Source organism: Syngnathus floridae, chromosome 15 (genome assembly GCF_059516105.1).
Source record: "Syngnathus floridae isolate MCC-2025c chromosome 15, RoL_Sflo_1.0, whole genome shotgun sequence".
Taxonomy (NCBI): Eukaryota; Metazoa; Chordata; class Actinopteri; order Syngnathiformes; family Syngnathidae; genus Syngnathus; species Syngnathus floridae.
In genome coordinates, this window is record NC_142427.1 from 11018774 (window position 1) to 11031623 (window position 12850).

Genomic DNA, 12850 nt, shown 5'->3' on the forward strand with positions numbered 1-12850 from the left:
GTCACGGGAAGCTGAGGGCCTTGCGCTGCGGCTCGGTTAATAATTAAACTCCGGGCCAAGGTTGCTGTCCGTGCGCAAGCAAACGTTTTAAGAGGCCGCTCAGTCTTGCATCTTATGTAACCGCGACAAGCTACGACAGCCGCTTTAAAGTAATGGGGGGGGGGGAGAAAACAACGACTTGCCTCATATCCTGTTGGTCAACACAAGGCTAATGAGATTCAGTGCGGGCCGAGGCTTTGTGAAGCTTCCAGGTGACCTACTTTTCCTTCTGAGTCGCCTCGATTAAAACTGACAATTCAAGTTGGCCCGTTTGATAACTTATCATTTGCACTATCACTGTATGCAAGGCATCTGGTTTGTGCTCGTAAAACCTGTCTGGAATTTTTTAGGAAGCCCTTCAGAGTTATTTGTTCTCGGTACAACAAAAGCAGTTGTTATTTGTCTTGTATCTATTTGATGCTGGAAGATGTAACACCTCGTGTTAGGGAGTTCATTGTTGATGTTGTTACGCAAATGTTCTCCAGACGAGTTTTTTGTTTTCTTTCATATGATTTGCTGACAATCTGGCATCAACATGGCAACATGACTCACCTCGATGTCAAAACTTCAGAACATTCCCAGACAGCAATCATTTAATTTGATTTGACTCGAGGATTAAACAATGGTAAATGAAATGATCAGATAAAAATGTGCAAGTCATAAAGACAAATGGTCTTGAATGTCTCTATTTTTAATTGAATCCTATATTTAATACGACGTGACATTCGTTTTCTTTCTGCCTTGCATTGATTCAAGGCTAAATGATTTAATCTGCTACTTTGTTGACCCACTTTTCAGTCTGTCATGCGGTCATTCTCTAAAATAGCAAGCTCCCGTGTCTGCGCCTAGACTATTCTCATCATGGCTACCGCTAAGGCTTGGCTACTATTTTTAAACACACTCATGCTTGCGATGAAAATATTTAAGTCGTCAGTTCTCGCTGGTTAATCTGTGCCAAATTTCTGATACATCTTAACAGTATTTTAGTTTGGACTTTTTTTTTGTTTTGTTTAATATATTGCACCACAGGTACAATATTTTCATTTTTTTATTTTACACAGAATGATTGCAGAATGAAATTGCAGGTTAAAAATAATTAGCAATCAGTCACTTTCACTGTCTGTTACTTTGTGTTCAACCTGCTGAACAGGTTCACCCATTTCCAATGATAAATAACCCGGCCGACAGTTCAGCTCCTTCGCATATTTGTCAGTTAAGCCTGTGTCACTTAACGTGATGAGAAGGATGATAAAGTGAAACAAGGTCGGTGTGACTGAAGTGGGACACAGGCAAAGCTTTGCAACTCTGAAAGGAACTATGCCAGTTTTAATATAGGAACATGATTTTTTTTCTCACACATTTGAAAGAAATAGTTTTGTCCTCTCCCAATGGCTCTTGTATTTGAAGGCATGCCCTTTATTTTATCACTATTAAAAGCATCTGTCCTGAAAGAAACCATTTATTATTGAGTTTGTCATGCCATAGGGTTGAGAAAAAAAATGGCAGAGTTAATAGAAGCTTGTTTGTCTTGAAGACAAAAATAAAATAATAAGAAAAGAGATTTGCTCTGGTTACCTTGTGATTTGACCAACTTTACAAATCATTACTTTTGTGAAATATGAAAAGAGAAAGTAATTAAGCCACAGATATGCTTGTATTATTAATGCAATCTGATTGAAGAGGACCTTGAAAAATATAATCCAATATTAAATCCTAAAAAGAAGAATTAGAATTATTCAGGCCTAGTCTTTAATCATTTCATATATACAGCATGTGAAAATATTGTTAGCGGTTACGATACATGCCTAATTGAGAATTGATATTCTTGTTGTTGAGAATACCTCTGATCTATTTTTTTTCCACATCTTTGCCTCGGGCTGATGTCAGGCATATTCGCATATTGGAGTAATGGGAATAATCCACTTTTTAAGGCTCGAGTGTTACTTAACAACCGTGATGAATTCATGTTCCTTTTTTCCTATACGATTTAAGACGCTCCCATACCAGGGTCATATGTCATAAAAAAGAAAAAAAGAAGCTTATTGGGTTAATAAAATTCAATATAGTAGCCGAATCAGTCTTTATTTTTTATTATAACTATCATAGTGCCATTCATTTAACTATATCTTGATTATGATGTTTCAGTATAGTCTTGCCTGCTACATAAAGTATCCAAAGCCACAATATATAATCATATAGTCAAGTCAATAGCGCTCAGCGTCATAAAAGTTCCATATTCTTGTCCTTTTTTTATTTGCTAGTGAATGCCATTAGATTGTGAAGCCGTGTGTTTATTGAGGTCAATAAAACTAGATCACTGATGACAATAAAATGTAAAATGTGCATTCTATTCAAGATAAGGTTTCAGAGTAACTAGGCCACAATTCAGTCAGACCAAAGTCTGTGTCTATATTTGCCCACGTCATTTATGTTTACTGCAATAAAAGTCTCCGTCTGAACCGACTGTACTTTTCCATCACCCCCGTCTTTTCTTGCTTTTTTTTTTTAAATTAACTATCTTTTCCTCTGTGTTGTCATATCTTGACATCTTGTGCAAGGGTCACCTTTGTTTATGTTCTCTTTTTTCCTGACTCACTGGTTACTGTTTTATCACAGCAGACCAAAAAAAAAAAAGAAAAAATAATCCACTACTAGCTTACCTGCCCCCTTTTTTTGCCATTGACCTGACTTTCTGTACAATATGACATTTCTTTGTGGTCTCAAGCTTACTCATTTGTCACACAAGTGTTATTTGAAGGTTTATAATTACCATAACATTGGTGCTAATTTCCTTTTGCATTATAATATCAGTACTGGGAAATTCACTAACAAAAGAAATTCCCTAAAATCATGGTACTGACCAAGGTTACACTAAATTATGTCGACATACTGCTTCACGACACGTGAAATATGAATAATTCTAAGAATAAAACTCAACTATGAGTCACTTTCAAATGTGGATTTTGTTGTTTTGTGTCTCACGTGACTAACGTCACGCCGGCTCATCTGCCTCACACTCATGGCAACAAGATCTCAACTAACTGGCGCAGTATCGTTCTGACTCGCTGCTTCTAATGTTTGATCTTCCTCTTGGCCGCTGCATGCTCGTTTTAATGAATTACAGCAACCACTCGACCGTTTCCCGGCTGAACTCTTTCCCTTCTTCCTTCCCCTCACAGTCAAACAACTAACCTGTTCATTTTAGCCCGCATTGTTATTCAGCAAAAGGGAAAAAAAAATCATTTAGAAATAAACAAAAGCAATTTGCCTGAGAAAATGAAATCTCGTTAGGTGCGTCATGATTGTTGACATTCAGCACAAATGGTGATTCATCGACATACATAGCCATCCAAATTTGGATTATAATTGTCAGGGCTACTGTTAAATCACACGCTAATATTTTGTTTTGAGCAGCATGGTTTAGATTTAAAAAAAAAAGAAAAAATACCAGTGCTACTTATCAGAAATGATCGCTATACGTCGACGCTAATCTGTGTTCCAAAAATCTCAATGCAGCTCTGCTTACCTATTGATTTTGACATGGCTGAAGGATGATTTTTTTTTTTTTAAAAGCCATAATTTGAAAGTGGCTCTGGATTTTCACCTCGCTAGCTGATCAGTTAATGGCTGCAAATGTTTTGTGTATGTGCATGTGTTATTATGTTAATTAGCCCCACGGTTATATAAGAACCAGACAAATTTGCTGGCACCAAAGTCCCCGTCTGTTCTTGAATTAGACTGGCTCAACCTGCAGATCAAGAACTTTCCCATATTCCCTTACTTACAGCGAGGTGCATATCAGCAGCAACATAAATAACAGTGCGAGAGTGTGACAAGCTCGCTTAGTCACGTTGTTCCCTCAGCGCCGTTGCTATGGAGCTGAACTCCAAGGTCAGTTATATTCACCATTTCCAGAAAGGGTGATGCAATCAGAAATGAAGTGAGCATCATACCATCCGAGATGGAAGAGTGACAGATAGCATCTGCGGCAATTAAGCGTGCCTCTGATGGTGTTTTCATCCTTGGAAACATGAAAAGACCTTAAGAGCCAACAAAAGATGTTTTCATTTCTCTTTTATATATGTTGACTGAACATGGAAGAGTCATCAAGTTAAATTCATCAATAGTGGCACCTATTTGGATGCTGGACAATATCAACGAGAAATAACAATAGGACATGCAATGGCAACTTCCAATTTAATTGATTCCGTCATTCAGCTCTGGAATGGAAATGTTAAAAAAATAATGTGTTTTCCCTCATTGTTCCTCACAAGATCACCGCTCGGCCTTGTTTACTGTTGACAGCGTGAACTGGTCGACCAGAGAGAGGAAAGTTAGGAAGGTTACCTTGTATAGCACAATCTCCCTCTCTGACTGGCGTAACCTCGTTGCTTTATGGTGAAATGATTGTTGAACTTTCAGGGAGCAAAGATGACGATAATTGTTTTGTTTACCGCCGCCCGATGTTTTTCTGTAAGGATAATTTAGCCCCGACATGAATCTAACTAAGCCACGCTTGTTGTTTTCCTCTAAAAATAAGAATGAAACTGGCACTTTGGATCACATCTGGTCAGACATATTTTGAACAATTGTATTTTCTCCCATATCCTTTTTTGTGAGTCCTGTCATTTCTCCTCGAGAAGTGAATCGATGTGCCTCAAGCCGCTGGACAAGATAAGAGACTGTGAAAAGAGACGTTTTTCTCTGAGAGTTAATGATTGGCTTATTTACGTTTTATCAAGAGTGTGTGTGTGTGGGGGGGTGGGACAGCCTCACAATGTCTCATATGGACTCTAATGTCAGATTATTTACAAAAACGTGAGATTTTTTTTATTATTAAGAAACTTCAGAGCCAAATATAAAGTGTCCAAAACAAAAGTGTTGATGCTCTGACCCAATACTCTTTACAAAACTAAATCATTTGACAAAACACATTTACATTGTTCCATTCAAAACCTCACATTAGTAAAAAAAATATGAATGCCAGAATGACAGGAAAATTAGCCAGCTCTGCTTTGTTCTTCAACTCTTTTACCGCGTGTTAAATGAAGCCATGTCACATCACTGATTGCCCATTAGAAAGCATCGTTTTCATGTTGCACGGCTTCTGAATAAATTAAGTGTTGTTTAACTGTTTGTTTTGTTTTCATGCACTTGGACTTTGACTGGCAAGAAAAAAAAAAAAAGAACTCCCACAGCACGCGTGGTTTTCAACCTGTATCGACACGAGCGACCTAGATTTTGCTTCCTGGTTTTTCGGCCCAAGCCATCACATGACCCTGATTTGATTTAGCCCTATTTTATTTTTGTTTAGTTTGAAATTGAATGAAATAATTGTTGGTTTCAAAAGGGCTCTAATCAAATATTCTTAAAATATCCTGAGAGATTCTATCCAATTTGCACCAAATTTGAGCCACAGCCTTGGTGATTGCAGACAATTTGAGTCTTATCCTGTGCCTTGCAAGACTGACAGCCCAAAAAAAGCGCATTTATGTTTCTCCTTTTCTAAATATTGTTAGATGAGTGCCCTAAAGTGATGAGCTGCGAGCGTGCTTTGTGTTAATTTATGTACAGTCGGTAATGGTGGGAGGATGTTAATGCCGCTGTCCATTAGTCAGCCGTCGCCAGCACTCTTCTAATGCTGACGTTTGTTTCAATACTCCCACTCGCTTGTATGCGCGTTTTGTTTTCCACCCTCACACTTAGACACAAAAGTTTAGTCAGTCATTTATAGTGCTCTGCCTTACTTTCAGTATAAGCTGCATGTGTCCTGCTGCTCATACTAACATCGAAACTTTTGATCGAGCCCTTTCCTCACTTGCCGCGATGTTGCAACCTTATAGTGCAATAAATTCTGGCACTCCTTTCCACTCCCTCTTTATTTTGTGTGCATCACATGGTCTGTAGCTAAATTTATATTCATTTGCTTCATATAATAGTAGGCACAATCACTGTTTAATATGGCTGTATGCTTTTAGATTCCTTATGAAAGAACTAAATGCAAAAATGACAAATGCAACAGTCACAGCTTTTTTATATTTATAACGCATAAACCTTTTTCACTTTGTTTCTCCCCCCCAAAAAAACCCTGACATTTTGTATGTAGGTAACGTGTGAGCGAGGTTGGTTGCTAAGTGAAAACTAAATGAAAGCTAATAACGACGCGAGGGGAAATGGATGCTGTGCGCCTCAGGTCTTGGCCATCCGTCTGATTTAAAAGACACAATGTGTCAGCAGCAAATTGGATCTGCTGGGGGAAAGTGAAGGTTCCCTGCCACACGTATATAGATGCACGTACACACAATTTCAAGAGTTAGACAAAAAAAAATAACCTGCACTTACAGATATGTTTGCAAAAGTGGACCACACACATAATATGCATTTACATATATCCATATACATATGTGCATAATACACTTAGTATACACAAAAACACAGACACACTTCCTCTGAATTAAATGAACTATGTACAGTATGTGATTAAAAATGAAATTCATTGCCAAGCAACACAAATCAAACTGATGACAGATGCTTTTATTGAGTTAAAAAAAAAGCTTGAATAAAGGGACTGAGTTGTCCTTTGTGGTCTCGCTCCATCATGTGATTCATTTGTCTATATTTCAAAACCCTGCATGGGGTTTAATCATGCGGCTTCAAGCTGGCCCCAAAAGTACCTGTCTAAGATCTTTGCTCTTCAGTGAAATGACTTTTTTATATTCTGTCTGGCAAACTAGCTGTATTCGATTCTTAGCCCACATCTTTGTTATGGTTTTCTTTGGGAATAGATGTAATTGCCAATTTTCTGTGTATTCGATGATATTCTCACTATGAAACTACAGGAAGGAGATATTGGTTATTCCCTCCGGGTGGTTCACACGGAACACTGCATGTTTTTGTCTCACTCTTCACTTTCTTCCTGAATCCACAAAAACATTTTTTGTTTTGCAGAAATGAGTTTTTCTTCCCTAGAGGCTTAGGATGTATATCTATGCACATGAGTAGGTTTTTGTTTTTTTGGTCAAAGTGAATGAGAGGCCTCATCAGCACGAGCATACTGCCTGGATTTAAGAATCTTTCTGATTGCCTGCTAAAAATTTATTTGAAAAGAGGCCCTGGCTGTGATGCGTCTGAGTGTCCTTGATAACGTATTAGCTTGAATAAAAAAAGAATCATTTACCTGGCTGAAAAAGAAAAGTTGAATCACAGCGAATGTAAAAGGCTCGTAACGAATCAAGGATGTTTTTTTTCCTCCGCTGTCAGGCCCACCACTCACTCAAACAGTAATCTGCTAAAAGCAACTGAACGAGTCCATTATGAACAAATTGTGAGATAGTTAATATCCTAACATTTCATCTTTGCAGACTGGCATTTGAAATTCCACAAAAACATATGTGTTGTCACCATGCCCTGCAAAGAGCTCCGGGGTTGTCATGGCACTCCTGCTTCTTACAAAGCCACTGAGATTAATTTGAACCAGCATTACCACATATTGAAACTTTAATGAGTCACGTTACAATAGACCCGCTACTCCGGGTGAGCGCTTTCGAATAATTCCGAAGGTGTCGCGTCACGGGAGGACAAAAAGAGAAAAAGCTCCATGATGCGGAATGATCATCGGAGTGACAACGCTCGGATGATAGGAACGATTGGGCCTTAGGGGGTTGGTTGGGGAGCGGTCGTATAGCATCTTGACAAGGGTAAGATCACATGAAGGCCCTCTGAAACAAGGCAAGCTTTATCTCAGAGGCCTTCCACCCTCAACTCAACATTATATCTATACATAGAAAACAAGCACACTGAGTGTGCTCGTCTCCGGGTAGGTGAGTTGGATAATCCCATGAATCGCCTGACCCCCATGCACACCGCCGCCGATTGGCGGAGAGCCTATACACTAAAAAGTGTGGGAGGAGGGAGCGCTAATATTATTATGTAACGGTGGCAGATGGGGTAAGCGAGGGGAGGTGGTGGGAGGGAGCGCTGAGACTGTCGTGATGCACAAAGAGGAAGTGAGAGGAGGCAACGGAAGAAAAAGTGAAAAGAGTACAGTAAAAAAGCCAAAGTTGCATATTGGATCCAAAGGAGCTCAAACACACTCATGCACTTTGTGTCGCAACGAAGCACATTGGCGAAAGAGCTCGTCATGAATAGAGGAAATACAATGATTGCGTTCACTTCCTGTCATATATCCTGATTAGAACGGCATCCGTGCTTGTTATAAAGCCAATCGATTGCAACAGTTTTCTTTCATCCACAATCCCATTAAGATTTGCATGAATTTTTATCACTGGCATGACCAGCTTATCGGTCAGAAGCTAACGTGAAGTTGTTTCCACATCTGCTACATCTGGTCCTTTGTTGCAAAGAGATTCAAAAAAAGATGAAACATTTGAGTCCCGAGCATATTTTGCACGAATGACGTGATCAAACTTGATATTGTTTATTTTGCACGAGTCTCACGAGGCATCTAATTTTTTACCATACTGATTACGACGAGTGTTGTTTATTTGATTTCGCCGTGCTGTTTGATTTCATCTGACATAGCTTTCATTCCAAAGGCCGAGAGCCCAACGTTGTCTTTGCACAGCCTCTCCATTGACGTGGAAAGAAAGTAAACAAGGTGCACTCTGCCAGCATGTACAATATATGTTGTGTTTGTCAGGTGCTGTCAAATCTCTATAGCCTGTCACACGCATGTGTGCACACAGGGCAAATCCCCGTTGTTTGGCTTAATTTGCGATATTGTCTCTCGGGTTTACAATATATATATATATTTTTTAGAAATTTATTAATGTACTGTTCCTAGTGAGGCATGGACCTTTCATGGATGACTTAAAAAAGGTCACTTATATCACAGCAAGATACAGTAAATGAGTAATGGTCAGTCAGACAGTGTATATTTTAGGAACACCTTGTATTTTATTTTCCCTTAAATGTCAAGGTGAACTAAATCCAATCCCATCTGACTTCTTGCAGAGTATACTTTGGACTGGTCACCAGTCACTTGGTAGTAGTGTGACAAAACAATACTGGTGGATAAATCTTTGTTTGACCCTTGCAATGCAACATAGTGTTCCTGCTTGTATTCAAACTGCTTATACTGTAATGAAATGAATGGAAGATCCATATTCTGGTTAACTTGACATGCTTGCTCTTGCATCTCTGTTATGCAAGGGTCACACTCTTCATTCCAGACTCCAGGAATGAGTTTCCTGCTCACCACGGCCCCCCCCAGCATCTGTTTACACCATCTTCACAGCAGTTGTATATTGTCAGATTCCTGGCAAGAGAATCGTCCTTTCCCTGTGTGCGCTAAGAGAGATCCAGCCAAGTTGGCCGCTAAGTCAGCCACAGTTAACTTACTTAACTGGTCCTGCGCCAAGGTGTAACACTTAGGCACTTTCTTTAGCCGCGCTCCGTTTTACAGAAGCCAGTGCCTTCCTTCCGAGTTCTGGCCAGTGTCAGTTTCGGCCCGGGCGCGCGTGTGAATATTTATACATACTGGCGCTATGTACATGAATAATGAAATAAGAGAGTCAGCGGGGACTAACCTGCTGCATAGGAGAGTATGAAGTGGATCAGTAGCAAGGCCTGCATGTAAAATCATGTTCTGGATCATTACCAAGTTTCACAATGTACAGAACATTCCCATTAGAGTTGTAAAAAAAATTGCTTGCATCGTGATGAATGTTTGACATTGATGTATTTGCATAGCATCAATCTGACATACTTATCGGGTATGTTGACACTGAACCCAGTCGGCTAAATACGTATATTCAGGTTGTAATAGTGGCTAAAGTGCTAGTTTGGGAGGCTTTGCAAAAGATTTCGTTTCACATTTGGCGTTTTTTTGTACTAGACACAACAAAATGAAAAAAATTACTCAAATTTGTCTTGGTGTATCTTTAGGACAATCGCAGACAGGAACAGGAACTTTCAGTTTGTCTTGTTTGCTAGCAAATAAACGCTGTGCGATTCCTAATCAAACTGTTCCAAAGTTTGTCTTGCAGGTTTGACTGTTTTCTTTCGAATCAAATAAAATTAATAAAATACATAAAAGTCTTGTGGAGCCAAAACTGCATCTGGCCCTGCAAGGATATCATTTCCCATGATTTGTTCATGTGTGTTTTTTGGAAGCGTTTCACTCCAAAAATGTCGAATTACGACTTGCTTGTTCTGAAAAGAATGCACCTTCTCTTGATAAATGGATGGTATTTTCAGAAGGGTTCAGTTCAACGGTTTTACCTTTAACGTCGTAGAAGAACCTTTTTTTGCTACTTTTAAAAGACAAGATCAACATGAGAAATCGCAGTACAGTCGAGATGTTTATTGGTTTTCTCTTCACGTTTCCCATCCACGTCTCTTAGCAACTCCGCCATAACATCAGCCTGTCTTGAATTTGTCACAGTCCCACATGGCAGATTTCCATACTTTGATGCAAATATAAATATATATTCTCCTCTGTTTGCTTTCTAGCTCAACACCCAGAACAGGAGCAGAGCCCAACAGTTCTCCATCCAAACCCAACGGGCAGAGCCACAAAGTGTGTTTGGTGTGTTCGGATGAAGCCTCCGGATGCCACTACGGGGTGGTGACGTGCGGCAGCTGCAAGGTTTTCTTCAAGAGGGCCGTGGAAGGTTGGTCTTTCTCTTCCACTGCCCACTCCTGCCTCGTTTCCACCAAGCACGACAGCGGAGTTGCTGAATTTGTTTACCCGACAAACGATTGATCAATGAGGTTGTGGCAAAAGCGAATCATGAGTGACCTATATTTATCGTCTGGCGAACTTAACCGTAGCGCCTGGTGGAAACGTGGATTTAGCCGTATCGTTGGGCCCCGGCTTTTCCCACAGATTGGTGGTCGGTGACCCCCGTTGCTTGTGACCTCTGCGGTGCCCTTAGCCTGTGTGATGCAACCCCCCTTCCCCTGACTGCACAAACATCACATACTTTTTGCATAGCTTGTGGCTTTCAACTATAGTTCTGGCTTATTTTTTCGCATGACTACATGTTTTCACTCTTCGCTTTGCCGGATGACTCATCAGTTTATTTGGATTTACAGAAACATGCTCACAAGGCTTACACATCAATCTTTAAATCTTTAAAACAATTGTCAGAAAAAATTAAATGTAAGAAGCAAATTATGACTCTTAGTCGGTAGGTTGTGTACTCGTTATGATTAACACAGCACACAAATGTCTCTTGTTGTACTAACACCTGCCTGTAGAGGCAGCGTGGTGCTACAGAGCTTCTAGACGAGGGATGTTCACGCGCCAATGTATGCACCCAAATCAAAAGGTAATCGCTTAGACTTTTTTAAAAGCCCTTCGATAATCATAACTTGTATTGAAAAGGACAAAATGCTTTCAAATTAAACCTGATGATTGCGATATGTCTATAACCCCCAGATGTACAACCTTAACAAAATCAAAACAAGTTGTGATAACTGAGCCTCTGTACCATCTTTTTTCCGTGAGTGTGTGTGTGTGTGATGTATTGCAATTCAAAATTGAAGGGTTGGACAATTTTTATTTTTCAGAAAAATGTTACATCTGTTATATTTTTTTGTTTTTCTCCCACCCCCTCACATCCTTCCTCAAACAACCACCTGCCCTCTCCATTTTCTGGTCCTTTTCTCAATGGCGAAGGATGGAGAGCACGACAAAAGAGTGATGGTAAATAAATGCAACTTTTACCAATAATAATGCTAATCATTCCGGTGGATGATTATGATGATTTGTCTCCCCCCCCAGCCCATGTTTTGTACCCTTGCTTGCAAACACGCTCAGCCACTTCTCCTCACACTGCATGAAAATGTGGATTCAAGTCTTTTGCTAATGGAGCGCTTTATTGGTATTGCTGGGATTAACGAGGTGCGCCTTAGCATAAGCACACAGTGTACTGCTTAAGTAATCGTATGTTTAACGTGTTACTGCTTGGTAAAGTTGATTTGTGTATCTAATTGAGATTCTACTTCACCACCACCCCAGTGTGAATGTGTGAGCGCTTGAATAATGTATCTGACGTCTTTGACTGTCCAGAAAAGCGCTCTATATATTATTATGATTTAATTGCATTGTAAATTCATGCCATGCAATTATTCTGCTGATTGTCTAGATTCCATATCATGACTGATGATCTCTCATTAACTCAGCCTCAAGCAGAGAAAGAGACGATAATATTTTTTTTGTCCCACAAATCATATTTATCATGTGATTTCAAGCAAATATGACTTTTTTTTTATTCCAAACCTTCCTTTTAATCAACAAATCATTTACTATGCCCATCAATTATTCACATAATCTGCAAAGGAATTGGTTGCATTGCATATATCATAATGTTTATTCTTGAATGTACTTCCATTTGGTTCCTTTATTTTCTATATCGCCCGTATTGTGTTTTCCCGCGATTGCTGAGAAATAAAGCTGCTGGAGCCTTCTCATTATACTCCAGGGTTAAATGTTACTCACTGTCAGTCAGCAAGCAGGAAATATGACTTGGCATCTGCTGCCACTTGTGACACCACAAATTGCTGTTTTACATCGTCGAACTGGGCTGCCGTGGTGTTGTCACGCGACGAGCCCACAATTCGATTTCTGGCAGTCGATTGCGGACTGATTCAGACTGGTGGCCCTTTTTTTTTTTTTTTTTTTAAACCTGCCGCTGTTCCACCTGCTCGCATTCTCAACGACACTTCATTGTGCCAATGATGTCACTCTTGGATTGGCAGACAGAAGTCAAACTCACACAAGGCCGCGCAATGTAACAGCAACTATGCATTGGATTTCAACATCATCGTTTATTATTTTACTGTT

At 39.7% G+C, this 12850-nt stretch overlaps 1 protein-coding gene across 4 annotated transcripts in view; it reads left to right on the forward strand.

The window, feature by feature from the left end:
• The window catches only part of LOC148386690 (glucocorticoid receptor-like), a 30604-nt gene that overhangs the window by 9347 nt on the left and 8407 nt on the right, over window positions 1–12850 (forward strand). For 3 of the 4 annotated variants that reach the window (XM_088399506.1, XM_088399508.1, XM_088399505.1), the window contains 2 exons: window positions 10513–10673; window positions 11684–11710. In XM_088399506.1, coding sequence (XP_088255632.1) covers window positions 10513–10673; window positions 11684–11710 — 188 coding nt within the window. The remainder of the gene's footprint in view (window positions 1–10512; window positions 10674–11683; window positions 11711–12850) is intronic. The other variant, XM_088399509.1, reaches the window with a different exon arrangement.